The sequence below is a fragment of the Pongo abelii genome, chromosome 9 (assembly GCF_028885655.2).
Source record: "Pongo abelii isolate AG06213 chromosome 9, NHGRI_mPonAbe1-v2.0_pri, whole genome shotgun sequence".
In the NCBI taxonomy this organism is placed as follows: domain Eukaryota; kingdom Metazoa; phylum Chordata; class Mammalia; order Primates; family Hominidae; genus Pongo; species Pongo abelii.
The window spans coordinates 96,963,933-96,988,442 of NC_071994.2; the positions used below are offsets into that span (position 1 = coordinate 96,963,933).

Below are 24,510 nucleotides of genomic sequence, written 5' to 3' on the forward strand. Positions count from 1 at the left end.
TCATTGAGTTATTTTCTTATTGGTTTGCCTCAGGATTGTAATATGCACCCTAGTTTATCACATTTACCAACTAAATTCTGGTAAAATGTAGAAGCTTTGTTCCATAAAGCTCCATTCTCTCCCCCTCCTTTGTGCTATTATTGATATCTATCTATCTGTCTATCTATCTATCTATCATCTATCTATCTATCTAACTATCTATAATGCCCTTCTCTAAATAAACCCAGCAATACACTGTTATATACTTGGTGCTTTATATTACTTTATGACTTTTAAAAAATAAAGAAAATAAAGGAAAATATATTTATAGAACCTTTTATATTAAGTCATATATTTCCCATTTCTGGTGCTTTTCATTGCTTCCTGTGAATTCAAGTTACTCTTTTGTGTCATTTCCATTTATTATGAAGGTTGGTTGTCCTTTAGTATTCCTTATAAAGCAATTCTGCTAGTAACAAACTCACTCAGTCTTTATTTATCTAGAACGTCTTGCCTTTAGTTTTGAGGGATAGTTTTGCTGGATATAGCATTCTTGGCTAATATTTCCTCCCTGGCACTTTAGGTATATCATCTCATTGTCTTCTGGTTTCGAATGTTCAGATGAGAAGTCAACCATTAATCATGTTGATGCTCCCTTGTACGTGATGGATCATTTTTCTCTATCTGGTTTCAGTATTATCTTTTTGTCTTCCTTTCCTCTTTCCACAGTTTAGCAATGATGTATCTATTTGTAGACCTCTTTGTATTTATCAAATTTTGACTCATTAGGCTTCTTTGATGTGTAGGTTAATGTTTTTCATCAAATTTGGGAAATTTTTGGCCATTATTTCTTCAAATATTTATCCCACACTTTTTTTTTTTTGTTCTCCCCTCTTTCTGCAGACAACTGTTATACATGTTAGTAAATACATTGTCCCACTGGTCTCTGAGGTTCTATCCATTTTCTTCTATTTCCCCCACCTCTCTTTTTCAGATAGAATAATTTCTATTGATCTCTTCAAGTTCACCAATACTTTCTTTTGCCTTCTTGAATCTATTGTTGAGCTCCTCTAGTATTTAATTTATTGTACTTTTCAATGCCAAAATTCCAATTTGATTCTTTTTAATATTTCTATTTGCTTATTAAGATTCTCTATTTGTTGAGTTGTTTTTCCCACTTTTCTTCAACCCTTTACACATAATTCCTTTTAGTTGTTTGAATATATTTATTATAGCTGCTTTGAAGTCTTTCTCTGCTAAATTCAACCTATAAGGACATATATAGAGAGAGTTTCCACTGGCTGCCTTTTTTTCTCTGACTATTAATCACACTTGCCTGTTTCTTTGTGTTTCTCATATTTTTGTTGTTCTTGAAAACTGGATATTTTTAAGAATATAATGTAGCAACTCTGGATTGTCATTCCTTCATCAACTCTAGGTTATTTTTTCTGCTTGCTTCTTTGTTTAGTAACCTGTGGGCTAAATCTGTGGATTATCTTTCCTATGGTGTGTGGCCACTGAGATTTCTGCTTTTTTTATTATTTATTTTTATTTTTAAGCCTGGATTCTGAGAGGTCATTCCTATGTCTGCTTAGCTCAGTGGTCAGCAAATGATTTGAAGAAGTTGTGCCTAAGCATCTTGAGCCAATAAATCTTATATTCTCTGCTAGTGGATCTGTGAGTGGTTAGAAAACCAATGCTGTAGAATCCTACTCCTCTTAGCTGATGTTCAGCAGTTTCAAGCATAAACAGTGCTACATGTTTTTATTCAATTTCTAGATACCAAAATGGTTTGTTATTTTTTTAATCAATTTTGTCTAACTTTATAGTTGCTTTTTTGGGAAGAGAATTTGCTGACTTCTTTGCTCTCCTTTAATAAGCTTTTGTCTTTGCTATAGCTGTAAGCTTAAAAGTCTTGAAGTCTCTGCTTAATTCAACTTAGTGTTTGCTGTGAGCCAGACACAATGCCAGGTTGCAAAGAAGAGTAAATACACAGTTGTTGCTTCCAAGATATCATCCAGGGGAGGGGTGGAGAATGGAACTTAGAAGTGGGTTGAGCAGGTGGGGCTAACATTAATTGAGCAGCTATTTTATGCTAATGCCTGAGCCAGAGCTCTTATATACCTTCCTGCATTTAATGATAGAATGAACTAGTGCTTTCTTGACCTACATCTGAAATATGCTTAAGTATTAGGACTATTTAAAAATAAATTTTATTGGTTTTTAAATTTTATTTTTTATTTGTTTTATTTTTATAGAGATGGGGTCTCACTATGTTGCCTAGACTAGTCTCAAACTCGTGGCCTCAAGCAATCCTCATACCTTGGCATCTCAAAGTGCTCATATTACAAGTGTGAGCCACTGCACCTGGCCTGGTTTTTGCTTTAATATAAAAAAGTATAAAGAAGGGGAAAATTGCACACAATCTGATTCTTTACATACTCACTAAATTAGTTCAAAATAGAAAATTAAAGAGAAAGTACCATACGAATATGGTTAGAAGTTCTTAAGAGTAAAGAGGTATAAGAAGAAAAGTTAAAGCCCTGCTCACTTGTCTTTCACTCCAAAGGCAATAATCTTAAACAATTTCTATAAATTTTTCACAGACTTTTTTCTATACATATATTAGCATGTATGTATATGTATATCCTTGCTCATTTGTATAAAAGGGATTATGCTATAATGCTTTCTGTTTTTCACGTTTTACTTTGTCTTGGAGATTTTCTCATATTAGTACATATAGTGAGACTTGCATTTAACAATTGTGCAATATCCCACCATATGAACATATCAGTTCAGTATTGATAATTATTTAGGTTGCTTCCAGTTCATGTAATTTGAAAAATAGTTTCAAGTATGTTTCTACAATACATTACTACAAATAAAATTGCTGGTTGTATATACTTTCTTTGAATAGGAATTGGCAAGCTGTCTTCTGAAAACTTGCAAATTTTACTCTCTGCCATTTGTTTATGGATGAGCTTAATTCTCCCACGACCCCATCAATCCTCAAAATTCTCAAATCTGAGGATTTAAAAAAAATTTAAAAAATTAAAAAAAATTTTTTTTAAATTGTTTAGGTTTTAAAAGCTCACACAGCCTAGAACATATATAAGCAAATAAATAGTGTTTTATACTTTCATATTGTTAATGATACCATTGATCAAAATCCTTAATAAATTATTTTGAATATGACTTTCAGTACAACTTAAAAAGCTACCTATCTCCAAATCATGTCTTCCTTTATATTTATACTTTATTTTTGATTCCCAATGATATTCTTCAACTTGAATGGTGGCACAAAGGCTCTGTTTGGGGATTCTCTCTCCTCATTTCAGTAATAGCCTTCAATAACTCCTAATAATAAAAACAAGGCCCATTAAGTAAATTGTGAACATAAGAATTTCTAGAACAATTGTTATTTGTATTGATTTGTATCATATAATCAATTCAAAATAAGTGATCTCAATAGAAGCTTCAAGACAAGTCCACTGCTTACCCACTCTCACTCAACTCCTGAACCTCTGTATATAAATTTCTCCATATAGAAAAGAATCTTCCAAGTCATGCATTTTATTCATAGGGCTTTGGACAAAGGCAGTGTAAGGTAATGCCACTCAGTCATATTTTGTTTTATATATATATATATGTGTGTGTATATATATATATATATGTGTGTGTATATATATATATGTGTGTATATATATATGTGTGTATATATATACGTGCTGGGGTAGATCTTGAAGATACAATCATGAGCAAAAAGAAGTCTGGTATTTGCTTTAATGCAGCTTACAGTCTAACATGAGAAAGAGACATTAATCAAGCAATCATACATACACATGCACACACGATACATATATATGTGTGAGTATATGTATACATATATACTATATATGTGTGTAAATATATATATATAGTGTGTGTGTATACACATACATATACACACGTGTAATTAAAAAGTTAGGTAAATGCTATAAATAAATAAGATAGTTTACTGAAAGGCTGCTATATACCAGGCATTGTGATAAGTGCTTTACAGACATTATATCCTACAAGTCTCAACAACTCTTAAGAGGTAGGCATTTATGATTATCACCACCTAACAGATAAGAAGCTAAGATTCATAGAAGAGAAGGAAATTGCCCAAGCTGCATACCTAACAAGTGATGGAGGTAGGATTCCTTTCCAGGCAGTCTAATTTCAGTGGCTGTGAGCTTAACCAGTGGCTCTACTACCCTTCTCTCAGTGTGAATGCATTTTAGATAAATGACTCAGTCCAGGGAGTTCAGGATTGCCTGAGCCAGACCATGCTGGACCTTCTAATCTACATTAAATACATTTGACCTTCATCCCAACACTGATGGGAAGCCATGAAATGATTTTAAACAGGGAACAATAGAATTATATTTCAGATTTGAAAAGATCACTCTTGTGGTAGCTTGGAAAATGGATTAGAAAGGCAAGAGGAAGGGAAGCCAACTAGGAGGTTACTACAAAGTCCAGGTGAGAGATGATGGTAGTTCAGACTGGGGATGTGATGTTGGAGATCAACATAAATAAATGGATGCATTTGAGAAGAAGCGGAGATAGGACCCTGTGGTATTTTGGAAATGGAAAGAGAGGAAAAGGAAGAAAAATGCTTCCTTTGTTTCTGGCTTGTGGCTGAATATTGGTAGTGCCTTTTACTGGGAGCAGTGGCAGTGGCTGAGGACCAAACTGGAGAGAGGAGAGCTAATGATCCCTGGAAAAGGTTGCATTTGCAATCTTCTTGAGATTTACAAGTAGGGATGTCAAGCAGACAGTTGAATATCAGTGTAAAGCGCGGAGGTAAGGTCCTGGCTGGAGATAAACATGCAGGTCACTGGTGTGCGGCTGATTGGTGGCACTGTGGGGATGAGCGCTATCAGCTGAGGAGAAAGCACAAGGCATGGAAGGAAGAAGCCAGCATTATACTTGGAGGATTTCTGACAAAAAATGGCAGATACAAGAGAATGAACTGGAAAAGTGGACTGAAAAAGAGTGGTCAAAGAGTGTGATGTGATGTCATATGAGTCAAGGAGGGAGGCAGCTGACAATAGTATCAAATGCTGCTGAGATAACATAGTTTTTTTAAATGTCATTTGGATTTAATGGATGAGGGGCAGCTCTCTGGATTTTTTTCCTATGTCCTGTTCCTCTGTCACATTAGATAAGTATCAAGTGAGAAAGCAGCAAACTACATTAATTTAACTTTGAGTACAAATGGTTCTGTCAAAATACTATTCAGTATTATATTCTTACCTCATATTGAGAGACAATGTAAGAAATTGTTTTAAAAAGAATGTTTTTGCATCTTTTGGAAACCATTCTTGAAAACATTGAAGACATAATTCATTACATTACTGAATAATTTATATATAATAATTTTCTTGAAAATACTCTCTCAGAATCTAGTACTAGCAAAAAGTTCCTTTCTCTTAATGAACTAGTAAGTTTCCCTTTACTGGACAATGAAACAGTATAAGCTAATTATATTGACCTAATATGTATTAACTCTATATCTAACAATATAACCTAAATATAATCAGGAAATTCAGAGCTACAGTTAATATGAATGGGCTGTAACTAATTATGTAGCATATAGGTTTAATTTGTAAAGTGGCTCATATTCTTTTTAGAATAAAAGTAATTAAAAAATATGTAAAAGAAAGTTAAGTGAATAAATAAGTAAAAAATAGTTTGTACATTGTATTGCCAGTAACTTTGATGGGAAATCAGGTATAAATAGATTCAAATTTGACTCAAGAATATGCTAGGAGTGTTAATAAAAAATGAATATTAATACTTTTCATATGGGATTGCTTTGAAAAGCAACTGTGATAATGTATACAAAGTATCCACTATACTTGGCACATAATAAGGGCTTAACTGTTGTTGCTTTCTCATGACATCTTTCTCCAAACATCAAACCATGCTTTCACGGTAGAATATGTTAAATGGTAACATTAGATTTTTTAGTTTTATCTTTGCTTTGGTTTGTCTTGGCCACACTGGCTCTTGCTGTGTTATTTGAATTTGTATTCCTAATGCCTAGCACATTGGTAGCATGTGTTCAATATTCAATTCACGTTCTTGAATGAGTGTGTAAATGAATGAATGGCAAATGGATGTGGAATGTGTCCACTTCCATCTCCTTCTCTGTCCCTTGCCCTCCAGCTTTTTTTTTTTTCAGTACCAGTCTAGCTCCTCCCATCCTTTAAGGCCCCTTAAATCTCACCTCTGTTGTAGAGCTTCTGATAACTATAATGTGCACAGACTGGTCTCTGTCCTTTTAGCCAGGTGGTCTTTATCCTATTTTTAGCAGTCGGCTTTCCTTAATTGAAAAATCATGTGCTATCTTGGTTTATGAAACAGAGAGTAAGGGGCTGTTCTGCCCCTGCCCACTCTGTGGTAGACCCTCTACCTTGTATAGCACAGGCATCCTCTGGGGTATGCCATATATTTTGACCCAAAATGACATTCAACACATTCACTTTGCTTTATTCTCCCAGTTGTCCCATGTGTTTAATACGTATTCTAGTCTGCCCAACAGAACTATATGATCCCCAGAGGCAGGAAGAATGTCTTATACTTCCTTCCTATCTCTCATGAGACCTGCACAGGTGATGAATCTGAAATAAGTCCCCAAGAAATGTTTATTCATTATTTCTTCTTATGCTTCTCCTTCCCTTCTTGAGTTGATGTCAACTGAGGGGAACTGAAATCTTCCTGGTTGATATGGTAGGCTCATCAGAAAGAGTCCTTATTATGAACATTTATTAAGTTCCTAGTTCTGTTCAAAACACTCTGTATACATTGCCTCATTTAGTTCTTATATCCCTGTAGGATAGATGTCAACATTTCAGTTTTACTGACAGAGAACAGAGACATTGAGAATTTAAGTAACTTGCCTCAAGTCCCATAGCAAATAAATTTTAATTCAGTTATGTTGGATTCCAAAGCTCTGGCCCTCTCTACTATAGCATGTGATCTCTCTGTTTTAACTATGTTTTATCTTTTTTTTTTTTAAATTTTTTTGGAAGGAGCCCTATACCCAGATGGAACATCTGGGAGGAACAAAAATGATGACATGGTTCCTCCTGGGAAAAACTACACCTACGTCTGGCCGGTGAGAGAAGAATATGCACCTGCTCCAGCCGATGCCAACTGCCTGACCTGGGTGTACCATTCGCACATCGACGCCCCAAAGGACATCTGCTCTGGGCTAATTGGCCCCCTGCTGGTCTGCAAGGAAGGTAAGGAGCTTTGTTTCCAGGTAACTAGGGAGTTGAAATGTGACATGGATGAAATTGGAAATCATCATTCTCAGTAAACTATCGCAAGAACAAAAAACCAAACACCGCATATTCTCACTCATAGGTGGGAATTGAACAATGAGAACACAGGGACACAGGAAGGGGAACATCACACTCTGGGGACTGTTGTGGGGTGGGGGGAGGGGGGAGGAATAGCTTTAGGAGATATACCTAATGCTAAATGACGAGTTAATGGGTGCAGCACACCAGCATGGCACATGTATACATATATAACTAACCTGCACATTGTGTACATGTACCCTAAAACTTAAAGTATAATAATAATAAAATAAAATAATAAAAAAAAAGATTCAGGTTTTTTTTGCCTACCTCGTTTGCTCCACACAGAATGTGCCTCTTCTTCCAAATTTCTTTCGAAATTCTAACATGGAAGATCAATCTGGCACCATAGCAGAGGGCAATAATTCAGATTTTTGTCTAAGAATCATCACAGCATTCTGAGACTTTATTGTTATTTTAAAAAAATGATATTTCATAACACAATGTATAGAAAGATGAGAAATTTAGTCAAATGAGCAGGAATGCCTTTTGCTTCATTATTTCACCCAAATAATCATTTGCTATTTTATCCCTTATTAATTGACTTAGCATGTCTGTAGTTTGTCAATAAAATGAACTCCCTTTAGAGACAGCCAGCCTTCCAAGTATGTGATTATGAAGATTTCTGTTTTATGACTTTTCTCTTCTATGGCTCTGTCATTTCCATTAAAGCCTTTTGCTGATTTTATGTTGTGGGTTATCCTTGTAGGTATAGGTCTTCACCAAACTTCACACTTACCTGACACTATTGGAAGGAAGCAAAGCTCATCTTGATTTAGTTCTTTCTCTCTACTCTTTTGAATGTGCCTGATAGGTATCCTGAATAGATATTCAGGGACACGGAATGATGTGGATCGAGAGTTTGTTATAATGTTTACTCTTGTGGATGAGAATCAAAGCTGGTACCTCAATGAAAATATCAAACATTTCTGCACCGACCCTGATTCAGTTGACAAGAAAGATGCTGTTTTCCAGAGGAGTAACAAAATGCATGGTGAGTACCTCCCGTGTTCCCAAACATATACCAGGCCTTTTATACTATAAGGTACTACAAGGGATAAAAAATACACAGAAATGTTGATCTGAGTTTGGCACGATTTATAACTCAGTGATGGCCATGGTTAGAAAGTGATACAATACATGACACATATTTGAACCTGAAACATCTGAGCGGGACAAAGCAGTGGATACATGCTAAATTGGGCATGCAGTGTGGACAAAGCCACAGAGCTTTGGGAAAATGGAGGGATCAATGTTATATTGTAATTGGAAAAGAATCGGTGCCTGAGGTGAGCCCAGAACATGGGTGGGCTTAGACGGACTGGAAGGAGAAAGGAGAATGAAATCATCATCCTATAATAATCCTGTGTTTTGCAACATTTTGCTTCATCCAGTAACCATTTTCTGAGCCGCTGCTAAATTTTAAGAACTGAGTTATGCATGGGGTTTAAATAAGCACTTGTGAATTCATTATATTTCCCAGGCATTCTTTACATCAACAAAATTTACTGAGCATGCACTATACATCAGACTCTATTTGTTCAAAATAGTGAACTTCTATAGTTACTTCATTAGTTGAGATGGGGCACTTACTCATGCCTGTTTTGCAAAGCAGTAGCTTAATGTAGCATTTTAGGATTTTCTTAGAGAGTTCTAGAGAACATAAAGGAAATAGTCAGCCTACATATCCCACCTTATTCATTGACATATCTTCTCCTTCTATTGCTTCTCTATCTCTCAGAATTGCTCTAACCAAGGTATCCTCAATATAGTCATAAAATCATAAGAGAAATAGAAGGAGCTGAAGATCATCTAACGTCTCCATTTTACAGAAGAGAAACTGAGGTCAAGAGACTATCAATGACTTGCCTAAGGTCAAAGTGATAATTAATGCCAGAGAGTTTCCTGAGAGAAGTCCCATAGCAAATAAATGTAAATTTGGCCGTGTTTGATTCCTAGGCACATCAAGGCATGATTGTCAGTACGCTATTTCCATTGTATTGCATGCCTTCTCTTTTCCTTCTAGTGGTATTTTGGCAACCTTGTGTGTAGTGATTCTTGGAAAATATTTTACCAGGACAGGAAGTAAGGGAGAGAAAGAAAGGGGAAGGCAGGGAGGCAGAGAAAACAATGAAGGATGGAGTCAATGAAGATGTAAATTCAAATCATTGCTGTGACCAGTTGTAATGCATATCCTTTACAAAATGGGAGTGATGATCTCAAATATTGCAGAAAACTACTAATTGTGATTATTTAAGACTCACCTGCCCAAATAATTCCTCTTACTCTGTATTTATTCTTTTGAAGTGAAAATGTCCAACAAAATGAAATGAATTACATAAGCAAACATAGATTACATGTATCATACAAAGAAGCCTGTCCAGGCACAATGGCTCATGCCTATAATCCCAGCACTTTGAGAAGCAGGTGTGGGAGGATTGCTTGAGGCCAGAAGTTCAAAACCAGCCTGGACAACATAGGGAGATCCGTTATCTACAAAAAATTCAAACAAACAACAAAAAAAATCAGCTGGGCATAGTGGCACATGCCTGTGGTCCCACCTACTTGTAATGCTGAGGTCAAGGATTGCATTAGCCCGGGAGTTTGAGGCTGCAGTGAACTAAGTGCCACTGCACCCCAGCCTGGGTGACAGAGCAAGACCCTGTCTCAAAAAACAAAAACAAAAAACCCTAGCCTGTATGCTGAAGTAGATGTGTGTTTGCAAACAATCCTTCAAGACTGGAAAAGGGTGGGGTATTGTGGCACACGCCTGTAATCCCAGCACTTTGGGAGGCCAAGGTGGGAGGATCACTTGAGGCCAGGAGTTCAAGACCAGCCTAGCCAACATGGCAAAACCTCTCTCTACTAAAAATACAAAAATTAGCTGGTCATGGTGGTGGGCACCTGTAATCTCAGCTACTGGGGAGGCTGAGGCACAAGAATCTTTTGAACCCAGGAGGCAGAGGTTGCAGTGAGCTGAGATTGTGCCACTGCACTTCAGCCTGGGTGTGACAGAGCGAGACTCCATCTCAAAAGAAAAAAAAAGAGAGAGAGACTAGAAAAGGAGACCTAATCAAGTAAAGGAAAAAATTTAATTAAAAAAAATCTAGCCTATGGAAGATAATTAATATGTACAAGATTTATTGATCAATTTATTTAAATTCACTAAAATAATTTAGAATTAATTGTGCTGCCTAAGTCATTAGGCATTTCAGCAACAATTGCTTTTAACTCAGTTCTAACTTAATAAGGGATGTTGTGACTTTTTAAAGCCCTGAATCAAGTTCTTTTCTGAACTTGGTCAAGTCCCAGCTGCCATTTAGATGGTTTTAAAGTATTTGGTCCTGGACTTATGCCATAAACTTAATAAGATTCTGCCCCAGCAACATGTAGTAAAAACTGTTTTTCTCTTGGCTTTTTAAAGTAAACAAACAAACAAACAAAACAGTTCTCATAGATCCCTTTTAATCAGTTCCTTTTCTTTCCATCTTACTACATGCTTTTGTCACTTCATTAAGTAGACACTATGTGCCAGTTTTTCTGCTAGGTCCTGATAACTGCTAAGTTGAACAAGACAGGGTTTCTAGTTCCAAGGAGCACAGAATCTGGTGGAGACAGCAGATATGCCAGTGAAGGATTAGGACAGAAGGTGACTGAGCCTCCTGTAAATATGAGCAGCACTCTGTTTTCTCCTGACCTCATTATTGCATTCCCACAGCAGCTCCGAGGCTGTTTTCAGTGTATGCTGATCTTCACTTTTATTGAGTGTTTTCTCTGGAAAAAAGGCCGATAAAAACATTTCATTTCTCTTTTGGACAATATATATTTCTAAGAGCCAGGTTTTTCTGCACCAAAACCTTACAACCGATGGTCTGCACTGGTTTTCCAGCCATGCTCAAGCCCATATTACCAACATTTCTGGTCCCAGTTGCCTCTGCAGGGGAGTCTCTTCCACTAGTGTGTTTCTGTTTCCAGCCCTCAATGGATACCTCTTCGGAAACTTCCCTGAGCCTTATATGTGTGTTGGAGAATCTGTGTCCTGGCACCTATTTGGAATGGGGAATGAGATAGACATCCATTCCATCTATTTCTACGGTAACACCTTCATCAGCAGAGGGCATCGGACTGATGTCGTCAACCTGTTCCCAGCCACCTTCCTTACAACAGAAATGATAGCCGAGAATCCTGGGAAGTGGATGATAACCTGCCAGGTCAGCGACCACCTACAAGGTAAAAAGGATGAAGACCAGAGTTGATATGTTTAGAATGGTACAATCAAACCACACAGTCACTAGTGCTCATCCAGTGCCTACTGTTAGATAGAGTCTTGTATGTACTATATTTAATTAGGTAATAAATATACAGGAAAATATAATGCTCATCTCTTTGATATTCTATCAACAGATATTTATTGACCACTTCTGTATGAAAAAGGTGGGGAAGTGATTAAAAATTGATGAGACCTTCAAGGAATCTATAATATAGTCATTAGACATAGTTAGACATTCACAAAATGAATACAATTTAAGGCAGAATGAGATAAATGCTCTTTGAGTGTTGCAGTCACTACTCTGGAGCAATCAGGGGTGCTTCCTGAGGAGCTGGCTCCTAATATGAGCCTTGAAATATGAGTAGGAACTGAATAGATGAAGAAGGAAAGAAAGACTTTTGAGGAAGCAACATAACCTGGGAAAAACACATGTTCTCTTTGAGCAACTGTAAGCAGAGTAATAAGGTTTTAGCACTGGAAAGGACTTTCTGGATAATAAGCACCAATCCCCCCTCGAATTATTCAATTTTGTTTTGAACATCTCTTGTGAGTAGTTATAGCAGCTCATCTCATCTCTGGACTGCTCTATTGGAATGTTCTTCCTCAAATTGAGACAAAACCCATTGACCTATAGCTTCCTTCACGGCCTATGACAGGTGCATGATAAACATTTGTTGGCTTAAATGCCTGTTGAATGACCTGGTCCTGGTTTCTTCGGACATCATACACTATGTCCTTTCTTAGCTGGACCATAATGTTCCTTACAGAGAAGTGATGACAGAAGAGCCTGGGGATGCTCATCAGGCCCCTTAGCAAAGCTAAGGAGGTGGGGCTGTGTGATCCTTAGCTCTTTAGGCACACTAGTGACATAATCAGTGCAGTTATTTAAGAAGATAAATGTATGCATGCAAGAAGGACTTGATGGAGGAATTCTGACCGCTGGATGCTAGTTAAGAAGCATTTGACATCTGCCCTAAGATGATGAAACCAAGACAGCAAAAAATATGTTAATGGAATAGACACAGAAGAAATAATGTCTGATATTTGGGTACTAACTTCCCATAGTCACTAACAGGTGCAAAGATCCAGCTGCTCAGGGCTACTTTGGTAACACATTGTCGTTCCTGTCCACCTTCCACAGTGAATCATAGCATTAGTCAACTGCAGTATCCCAATTACATTCAACTGAAAAATTAATCAGTTAATATGTACTAGATGCTCTTCTGGGAAAACAAAAGAGAAGGTTTCTATTCTCAAAGAGTCTTATGCTGTTAAATCTGGAAAGAAACTGTAGATTTAAAATCAAGATATTAGCAGCCATTTGAGACTAGTAAGATTGCTAAATTAGCCCAATAGTTGTGGACATAAGCTGGTATTTATACGTTCCCTGAAATACAATATTTCTAAATTGTCCGTGCCTTCAGAAAAAAGTTATTGTAAAAAAAATTAGAAAATACATATAATTGGAGGTTTTTTAACAAATAGAGACAGGGTCTCGCTATGTTGCCCAGGCTGGTCTCAAACTCCTGGGCCCAAGCAATCCTCCCACCTTAGCCTTTCAAAGTGCTGGGATTATAGGCATGAGCCACTGGATCTGGCCCCTATAAATTGGTTTTAAAATCAGTAGTTCCATAATACTAATATTTTATATTCACATTTTGGTGAATATCTTCCCTATTTTCTATTTCTTAATAAGTAAATATATATGTATTTTATAAAATGAAATCAGTCTATTAATGCCGCACTGTAGCTAACTTTTCTCATTTACAAATATATCAGAAACACATTTTCATGTCAGTGAATATAGAGCTTACTTCATCATGGTTAATACTTCCAGTGTCCATTATAAGGAGATTACAACTTGCTTAATCAATACTCTATTGCTTAATGCTTATGTTTCCAACCAATTTTTTTGCTATTATAAACAGTACTGATGACTATTATTTATAGATGTTTGCACTTTTGTCTGAACATTTTCTTAGAAAAACTCCTAGATTTAGAATTTCTGGGTCAAAGAGTTTGATTTTTTTAAAAAAGCTATGGACATACATTGCCACATTCTCTTTTGGAAATCGTTATTCTTCTACTCGAAGTGTATGAGTATGGCTCTTTCCCCATTCATCTACTGACACTGAGAATTATTAGTCTTTCTAATCTTTACTAATCTGATCAATGAACAATAGTATCATTTGATTACCGTTAAGGTTTGAGTACTATTTGAGTACTGTTAAGGTTGAACCTTTTTTTCATTTGTTTATTGGCCAATATTATTTATTTTGTGAATAAACTATTTCTGTTCCTTGCTCATTTTCTATTGGAGATTTACTTGTTTTCATCTTTATCTGTAAAAGTGATTTACGTATTAATCTTTTGTCATATGTGTCACAAATATCCCTCCTGTTGCCATTTATCCTTTTTAAAAAAGCTTTCTTTATGGTCCAATTTTCTGTACAGAAGTCTAAATGTTCAAGAGTCAAATATAACAGTCTTTTCCTGTATGATTCCTTTTGTGATCATTTATGCCTCAGCTCATGGTTTTCCTCTGTTCTGCAGCTGGTATGCTGGGGCAATACAATGTTGATAACTGCAAAAGTGATATTTTCTACCCCAAGATGAAGGGTCAACAGAGGCGCTACTTTATAGCAGCTGAAAAAATTCTTTGGGATTATGCTCCTCAAGGCTATAACAAATTCAGTGGTCTTCCTCTAAATGCCTCTGGCAGGTAAGTACCATTTGTTGGTGTTTCTAAGCCTCTCATCAGAGAAGCATGTGTTAGACTTTCTCAGTAATCTAATTTGTATTCCAACCACTGCTCTGATGAGCTCGTACTGCATAGATGGCATAATGTTGCTGCTTAAGGTGTTCTTAATACTGCAAAAGCACTGCTGAGAACTGGTAGAATATTTCTTGTTTTGTGACTTGCCGGCTAAATCAAAACACTGGATCATTCATTCGTTGATCAAACATTTCTTGAGTAGGTACTATGTGCAAACTATAGTGCAAAGTGCCATTAGAAATACTAAGCTGACAAAGAATACAGTAAGGCCTTTACACATATGGAGCAGACAGTCTTGAAGAGGGAATGACAGGAGATGGAGATGACCTGGCCTAAGAGGGTTACCCTTTTTGGTTCAAGGATATCCTGATTTAAGTTATGTCCCCTTTATGTCCTACAAATATTATTTTCCTTTCTATTCAGTAAAATGCCATTTTTCTTTCAAAGCCTTACTCTAATGTCACCTCTGAAGTAAAACCTTTGACTCCTGATTTAAATGAATTATGTTCTCTCTGCACTCCCATAGAATATACTATTTAAAAAATTGAATCTAGCAATTTATTAGGTGGATCTGGACTCCTGTGACTTGTTAGTATATAACCATATGCAAAGATGTCTGTGAAGTATTAAAAAATGTACAGTGTGATATCAAGAATACTTTTTTATATTTAAGGGAATGTTTTAAAAATTGTTTTTGTGATCAGTAAAACATCATTTGTTTCTTTAATTGTACATTTTATTCATTCATTCATTTATTCATTCATACAGTCACTCATTATTCCACCAAACTGATGCACTTGAACGCTGCCTAAAGAATTTGTGTGAACCATATGTGAAAGACTCTGATGTCAACATTCTCTATTGACTAGTATTTCTCCATAAACAGAATAATGAGAATTAGCATTCAAAGTTTTCTTAGGGGCCTTCTAGAATTCTGAAGTGCCTTCTGAAATAGGAAAGATTAAACTATATTCAATCAGCATTTAATGTGATATATGAAAGCACAACGTGCAAGATGACATGAGGGATGCAAGGATATCTAAAGCAATAAAAAGCAGAGGAAGAAGCTGGGTTCACAAGAGTAGAGAAGTAACTGCAAGTTACAAATAAGAGTGAGGTGAGTTGTCCTGGTAGTGAGTTATCTGGATGTTCAGAGAGAGCTAAGCTAGCCAGGGAACACATTATAGAGGAAGTGAGACTTAAGCAAAATCTAAGGAGTGATAGAATTTATTTAACTGAATAGGGAAGAGAGGAATTTTAGATGGAGGGGTTGATGCAAAGCACCTATGGCATGGGAGGAATGAACAGATGAGACTGCAGTAACAATTTGCATAGAAGAATGGATATTTGCATAGAGAAATAGAGAATTGGGGTAAACGGGATATCAATTGCAGAGGTCCTTTAATCTTTTTGAACATTATTTGATTGGCAATTGGAAGCAATTGAAGATTTTGGAGCAGGTAAATAACAATAACAATCACCATTTTGGAGATTAATGTTGTATTAAGTGAAAAAATAAGCACAGTCTTGGCCATTGAAAGTAATTTGTAATCACGGTCTTGGCCATTATGACCATTATGGCTTACTTTTGCACCAATCTAATAGTTGTGTGTCTATGCTAAGAAGAAAAGTGAATGAGCCAGTATCAGATAGAGGATGCAGTTCAGAGATTCATATAATGGGCTCCACCCAGTGTGATTAGGGCATGAACTGGGGTCGTGGTAGTGGGAAGAAAGGAAAAGAAAAGATGTACAAGGAGAGTAGGAAAGGAAGAGTGCCAAAAAATTTTACAAAGTAAGGATGAATGACTTAAGGGAATGAAGCAGAAAAAGAAAATCTATGTGGCTGCAAGAATGATGGTACCATTGATGGAAATAAGATAGTATAGAGACAGTATTAGTCAGAATTTATATTATCATATTCACGATTTGGAAATTTTGCATTTCATGCATATGGTTTATATGGTAGCTCTCCAATAATTACACTATTGATTAACTAGACACTCCATTCCTTAATAATGCCAGATATCAAAGAGCTTACTAGATGCAGAGAATATTCATATTAATATCAGCAAGAGAGAGAGGGATGCTTATTCTGCAGAGAAACCAGTTAGCTCTTTGTTACTTTGTAGAACACCATTCTGGAACTCTAATGTTGGTAAATAAGGAGTTTACTTGTGCCTGGTTCAGTGCTGGACCTCTCGGGAAGAAAGTACCATGGTTGAGAGAAATGAGCTTGAATATCATCCAGCCTCTGAAGACTTTTAGGGCTGGTTAACTATTCCTGGGAACTCTGTCGAGGCCTGTGCTGTCTTTTCTGGGGAGATGGGTGGGTGAGTGGACTAAAAGTGATAGAATGAAGTTCCATAATTAAAGTATTTGGTGGATATGTTGAGAAGTGTCTTCAATCACGTTCCTATGTCTTTTCAGTGACTCTGATCTCTACTTCACACAAGGGGACAACAGAATAGGAGGAAAATACTGGAAGGTTCGGTATACTGAATTTGTTGATGCAACTTTTACTAAAAGAAAGAGACTCTCTGCTGAAGAAGCCCATCTTGGAATTCTTGGTACAGTAAAACCATCCCCCATGCATTGAACCCAGGGGATGCTTTAGCTGGGCATGTACATCTGCACAGAATGACTCTTCTGCTCTACTTCTTCCTGACTCTTTTCATTCTCTTCTCTCTCTTCTTCTGGATATTTTTTCAGGCCCAGTCATCAAGGCAGAGGTGGGTGATACCCTGTTAGTGACCTTTGCCAACAAAGCCGACAAGGTCTATAGCATTTTACCCCATGGCGTGATCTATGACAAAGCATCTGATGCAGCCCCAAACCTAGATGGTAAGTCTCACTCTGGGCTTAGGGAGGAAACAGGACGGGTGAGCAAAGCACTTAGAAATAAACAGTCCTGGTTCAAATCCTGGTCCCTTCCATTACCTGTCCTGAGAGCTTCGGCAATCACTTAAACTTTCTGAACCTGATTCTCTCCTGTCAAATGCAGATAACAATACTCACCTCACAGGGCTTTGGAAAGGGACGGAGAGAATTTAGGACAAGGTCTGGCCCATGGTAGGTTCTTAGGAAATGTTCATTTCTTTCTTTTTTTCTCAGTAATATAGTAAATTTCAAAAGTGAGCTGCTTTCACAATCACTTCTTTTTCTCTAAGATGGAGAGCTTTTCAGTTGCAGGTTGCATAGGATTCTGCAGGTGAAGGCTGAAGGGAAAATTTGATTTCTAATGGTTTGTTGACATCAAAATCTTACACATGGTCTTTGCTCTGTATCAAATCAACAAATATATTTATAAAAAACAGTAATGTGTGCTTATCATCTGATATGGCCTCTCCCCATCACAGAGTACATGGCACAGGTTCTCTAAATGTAAGAAGGGTAGCTGCTGCCCAGTGGCTGTGGGAACTCTAATCCATTCATGATACTGCTCTTGGGAAACTTCTAGTTCCTTGGCACTCATCCCTATTACTGCATCAGACACCCTGGCTTCCTGGGATACTCTTCAACTCGAGTGTGATGCCAGTCCCAGTTGAGAATAGATTTTGTGGTGATGGTGAGGGGACGGAGGAGAAAGGAATGGAAGAGAATTCCCTCTCCCTGGACCCATCCTCACCCTCTCTTGCTGTGGTAACAATTCCTATAACCGTCCTCTCCTCTTTGGTCAAAATACTCAAAATGGCTAGGTGCAGTGGGTCATGCCTGTAAGCCCAGCAATTTGGAAGGCTGAGGCAAGAGGATCTCTTGAGGGAATTCAAGATTACAGTTATAATCATGCCACTGTACTCCAGCCTGGGTGACATAGCAAGACCTTGTCTCTTAAAAAAATAAAAGAAAAAAATGCTCAGAATGACTGTGTGTTTGTGTGTGCAGAAAGAACACTAGAACAGACAAAATATTTGTTAACTCAGCAAACATACTGGGCACCTTTTTGCAGAGCACTGGATAAAATGCAGAGTGAGCCTCTGGCCTTGTCTAGTAGGAAAGATTCAATGTGTTTTTTGGCAGTACGGTGTAAGGGTTAAGTGCACAGTCTTTGGAATCAGACAAAAACTGAGTTTGAATCCCAGATTTGCTATTTATCAACGTTGTAACCTTGGGCATTCACTAAACTCCTCTATCTTGTAGTTATCTGGATGATTTCCGAGTTCAGTCTCCTATATTTCAAACTCTTTAAAGATAGGTTTCTTGCTTAATTCTTTTGGGTATCTTCTGCAAGACCAAGTGTAATATATTCTACATAGAAAGCATTCCAATGATATTTTATGAATTTTCACTTAACTGTTGAATGGGCCACTATCAGTCTTTTAATATTTGCTAAGGCTGGCATTTGAGTAAGAAATTGTATGGGATTTATGAAGAAGATAATCCTGTGATTTAAACTTTTATCTCATAAGCCAGCAGATTGTGGCAGTGGCCTCTTCTGGTAGGATACATAAGAGAAAACCACTCTCCTGGTACAAAATTCTTCATCATCAGAGGGAGGCACCCAGGGCGGGAAGACCCAGTCTGACCAATGTAATGTTCTTGCCTGTTGCTTTGAATAATTGTTTTGTTTATATCCTCAGGATTTGTGAAACCAGGGGCGCATGTGAAACCAGGTGAAACCTTCACATACAAGTGGACAGTGCCTGAGAGCGTAAGCCCAACTGCTGGTGATCCTCCCTGTCTGACCTATCTTTACTTCTCAGCAGTTGATCCAATTAAGGACACCAGCTCTGGCCTGGTAGGGCCTTTGCTAGTCTGTAAAAAGGGCATCCTCAATGCTGATGGGACACAGGTAGGCCATTGAGTGTCACCAGTTCTTCTCAGGGTTGTATGTGGGAGAGATCCGCAGCAGAGCCAGAGATGAGACAGGAATAGTCAGTTACAAAAAGTGATTTGTCTTTCTTCCTCTTGAAGTAGACTTCTACATAATGGAGATTTTATTTTATTTTCTGGTGAAAATGTAAGATCTAAATTTACAGTTACAAATGCCCACTCAGGAACCTAGAATCTCTGCTTGTTGTGGTTAGGATTTGGCAGGCTTCTTTTTCTGCGTGCTGCTTTTATTACAGAGTCTTTAGAGATCCACATGCAATGCTAATTGGAATTATTCTTCTTGGACAAGGTTTCTCAAATCAAAATTACTTGGGGACCATTTAAACATCCATTATTCAGATACTACAGACTAATTAAATCAGAATCTCCAGATGATTCTAATGTGCAGCCAACGTTGAGAACCACTGTGACCCACAACTGTAAAATGAAAGTTAATCACTATGGCTGAAGGAACAAGAAAGCATTTAGATAACTTCTTGCAAGTCCCAACTTAGAGATTTGAATTGTTCAACTGATTAGTGTAGCGAAGCACAGCCTTTCTTTTTTTTTTTTTTTTTTTTTTTCCGGATAACAAGTTTATTCAAACTAATAATTATTGAATATTAAATGCCAGGAATTATGCTGGGAAAATAAGCTGGTGGATATTGGTCTTGCAGCCTAAAAGCTCTTTTCAAACCTTAGAGTTCCAAGATATGGCTGCAGAGAATGCCTTTCATACATTGATGTGCTTTTTCAGCCTCAGGAATATACCACTTATTTTGGATTATGAAACTTAAAAATGCCTTCCTTTGTACTGACTTTCATTCCCATACTTATTCTTAATTAACCCATTCTTATTTTATTTTTACATTGAATATATCATAGAATACTAATTTTGTAAAACAGTATTTCTCAAACCATCTGTGTTAAGATCAGTGGACGTGTGTGTATGTTTTAAATTTTCTTTTTTTTTCTTTATTATTATTATTATTATTATCATTATTATACTTTAGGCTCTATGGTACATGTGCGCAACATGCAGGTAAGTTACATATGTATACATGTGCCATGCTGGTGCGCTGCACCCACCAACTCGTCATCTAGCATTAGGTATATCTCCCAATGCTATCCCTCCCCCCTCCCCCCACCCCACAACAGTCCCCGAAGTGTGATGTTCCCCTTCCTGTGTCCATGTGTTCTCATTGTTCAATTCCCAACTATGAGTGAGAATATGCGGTGTTTGGTTTTTTGTTCTTGCGATAGTTTACTGAGAATGATGATTTCCAATTTCATCCATGTCCCTACAAAGGACATGAACTCATCATTTTTTATGGCTGCATAGTATTCCATGGTGTATATGTGCCACATTTTCTTAATCCAGTCTATCATTGTTGGACATTTGGGTTGGTTCCAAGTCTTTGCTATTGTGAAAAATGCTGCAATAAACATACGTGGAAGCACAGCCTTTCAAGCTACGTCTACATGATATTAAACATATTAATGAAAAGAGAAAAATAGTCATTTAACCATCTATTTTACCAATCAGAAATAGCAAGGACATTTATTTAAATGGTATATTTTATAATTTTTGGCATTGTGTGGCTCCACTTCTGGACTCAAAGGAATTTCCAGATTTAAAAAACAAAATATCTTGATCCTATTTGGATTTTCCTTTCTCTGCATGAAGGAACAATCCCGGAAATGTCTATTGCATGTGTTATAAGACTGAATGTTTATGCTGTGCCTCAACAAGCACACAAGGCAAAGCAGAATGATTATCCATATTTTAAAGCTGAAGAAACTAAGGCTCAGAGACATTGAGTGGAATTCCAGGAAATACACCTAGTAAGTAGTGAAAGTTGGCAGTAAAACACAGGACCTTGAACATCTAACTTTGTCCTTTTTCCAATGCATCCTCTTGCTTCCTCGCAGCTAAATACCTAAGCCAAGGAGATTAAGTGCCAGAAAATGTTTGAAAGGTAGTTCTAATTTTGCCCCCGTTGTGTCCGTTTAATTGTACCTTTGAGGTTTGCTACAAGCACCTCATAGTCTGTGGGAATTGTTGCCTAAGCCAAATACTATTCATGGTCAGTCCACTTACACAAAATTCATGAAAAAAAAAAGTACCCTGAAACATCCAAACCCATAACTTGGCTGACAGAGAAAACCATTTGCCCAGATGGAAAGGTATGTTCAATTCAAGAGTTACTTATGAAATACCTACTATGTGCCAGGCCCTCTATAAGCAAAATGGTCAGTCCTCTTCTAGGCAGGTGGAGAGATGAAAATGGAAATAAGTGTTTGCATCTCTTTCCAGTAAATTGTCATAAATTCTCCCAGTGGTGAATGGTCAGGTACAGAATGTCATTTACTAACACCCCTAGTCCTCCACAATAACCATTCAGTCAAACTCCCTACTCCCATTCTGTTTCTGTCTTTGAATCCACCTCTCTATAGATCTCACACTTTTTTGGAAATAATCTGACTTATGAAAAAGTAGAAAAAATTTACAAAGAATCCTCATATACCCTTCACCCAGATTCATCAACATTTGATCTCATTTGCTTTATTATTATCTCTTTTTGTTTTTATGGGTTTTTTTTCTGAACTGTTTGAGAGTAGGTTGTAGACACAATGTCTTTCAGTGTGTGTTTCCTAAAAACAAGGACCCTCTCTGACATAAACAAAGTAAAATTATCTGAGTCAGAAAATTAACCTTGACATTATCAAATCTACATACATTTTAAAATTTTGCTGATTGTCTCATTGATGTTCTTTATAGCAAAAGAAAAACATGTTTTTCCTGGTCCTGGGTCTGATCTAGGATCAGGCATTGCATTGAGCTGTCTCCTCTTTCCCCCATGATTAATTTCTTTAAATTTTTTTTTATTTTTAATTTTTGTGGGTACATAGAACGTGTATATATTTATGGAGTACACGAGATGTTTTGGTACAGGCATGCAATGCATAATAACCACATCATGGAGAATGGGGTATTCATCCCCTCAAGCATTTATCCTTTGTGTTACAAACAATCCATTTATATTCTTTTAGTTATTTTCAAATGTACAATTAAGGTGACTATAGTCACCCTCCCCATGATTAATTTTATCACAGGGCACCAGGCATGACTTTTCTAAAGTGAAAATGAGATCGAGTCACTTTCCTGTTCAACACTTCCAGTGGTTTCCTATCACACTTAAAACAAAAATCAACACTATTTAGACATGCCCCAGCCTCTTGTTCCCACAAGTGGGCACCACGCTCCCTCATGCCCACTTATGATCCATCCACATTCTGTTCCTCTCACAGGCCAAGCTTGTCTTTGGCTTCGGGCCTCTGTACTAGGCTCCTTATGCCTGGAATGTCATCCCCTGACCTTTGCATGGCTAGTTCTTCTTGTTACTCCTCAGAGAAGCCTTCTCTGATCACCAGGCTAAAGTCACTCTCTTTTATATCACCTGATTTTACTATCACTTACCACCATAAGACAGTTTCCTTGTTTATTTATTTGCTTACGTGTGTAGTATGTTTCCTCCTACAAGAAGATAAATGCAATGGAGCAAGGACCTTGTCTATCTTATCTTCCTTTCCTAGAACAATGCGTGGCACATTGTTGACATTCAACAAATATTTCTGGTTGGATAAATGCAATACAGGGTAAGTACTCTTATCCCCAAGGTTAAGAAGTTTAGTTAGCAGAAAATGCCATATTACACACATCTTAAACATTGTGTGGCCTGCAAACAGACACTGAAAATTCCAGTGCAACCTCATTTACAACACTCATTTTCCTTATCCACATTTCAATACTCAGAGTTGTGTGATGGATTATGGTTTAGACCTCTCACCTTTCTTCCCTGCTGCTGTGGGAGCCTACTATGTACTAACATATACTTTTCACAAAATAGCTGTGTGCTGCAGACACCAGCCACTACTCAGATGTTCCATATATATATATATGGAGAAAGAGACACACAGAGAGATATTTATTATGAGGAATTGGCTCATATGATTATGGAGACTGATAAGTCTCAGCACCTGCAGGCTGAGTCAACAGGCAGAAGACCCAGGAGAGCAAATGGGGTGGCTACAGTTAGAAAGCTGACAGGCTTGAGAACCAGGAAGAGCCAACATTTTAGTTTAAGCATGAAGGCAAAAAGAAGCCAATGTCCTAGTTCAAGGACAGTTGGGTGGGAGAAATTCCCTCTTATTTAGAGGAAGGTGAGCCTTTTGGTTCTTTCTATTCAGGCCTTCAACCAATTGGATGGGGTACACTCATGTCGGGAATTACAATCAGTTTTATTCAGTCTACTGATTGAATTGTTAATCTCATCCAAAAACATCCTTCCAGAAACACCCAGGATAATGTGTGGGCAAAAATCTGGGCACACTGTGGCCCAGTTAAGTTATTCATAAATTCACCATCACTCAGGGTTTTCTTGGGCTAATTTCTAACGTTTTCTTGGGCTAATTTCCCACCCTCATTAAACCCAGTTACCCTCCAAATACCTGTCAAGCAATGAGGTTCTTCAATGCAACTCCTTTCAACTGTTCATTCTTGTACTATGGATGATTGCAGTCACACCTAATAATAACAGCACTGAGTACTTAATATTTGTCAGTTGTTGTATTGAGTGCTTTAGCTAAGTCATCTCATTTAATCTTCACAAAAAACATGATGTGGGGACTACTATTACCCTCAGTTTGCAAGTGAGGGAATTAAGGCTTAGAGAGGATAAATCACTTGCTCCAGGCTTCACAGTGGGTGAACAGAAGAATAGCATTAGAACCTAGGTTTTTCTGTTCACATAGCCCATAATCTTTTAAAATATATTTTGATCCTTTACGTTCTTCCAATTTTTAATATTTTATTCTGAAAACTTTCAGGTCTTCATTGTTTCCTTCTGTAGCTCATGCTCTTATACCACTGCCTTCTAAAGCATCATGGAATTAAGGAAATAACTATATATAAGGGATAGTAGGAGCAAGTAGTACTCACATCGTTGATGAGGAGTTAGGAAAGCATCACAGAAGTGGGCAACTAAGCAGAACCATGAGGTTGCTTAGTGGTTTGCAAGAGAAAAGAGTGGCAAACTATCAAAGCTGAGGGAATATGTGCACGAAGGACAGAGGGATGCAGAACACAGCAAGTGCAGAGGGTGACAAGGAGCTTGGCCTTGCTTCAAAGTGCCAGGAGGAAAGAGTCAAGAGATGAGGCTGAACAGGTAGGCAGGAACCAGAATACCATTGGATGAGACTGTATTGTCCAACATA

The 24,510-nt window shown here is 37.3% G+C and overlaps 1 protein-coding gene across 1 annotated transcript in view; it reads left to right on the top strand.

Moving 5' to 3' along the window:
• Window positions 1-24,510, top strand: part of HEPHL1 (hephaestin like 1) — a 93,515-nt gene that overhangs the window by 28,536 nt on the left and 40,469 nt on the right. Inside the window, exons 3-9 of the mRNA XM_024255657.2 lie at window positions 7,044-7,256; window positions 8,191-8,370; window positions 11,352-11,606; window positions 14,200-14,368; window positions 16,852-16,991; window positions 17,134-17,265; window positions 19,002-19,213. Coding sequence (XP_024111425.2) covers window positions 7,044-7,256; window positions 8,191-8,370; window positions 11,352-11,606; window positions 14,200-14,368; window positions 16,852-16,991; window positions 17,134-17,265; window positions 19,002-19,213 — 1,301 coding nt within the window. The remainder of the gene's footprint in view (window positions 1-7,043; window positions 7,257-8,190; window positions 8,371-11,351; window positions 11,607-14,199; window positions 14,369-16,851; window positions 16,992-17,133; window positions 17,266-19,001; window positions 19,214-24,510) is intronic.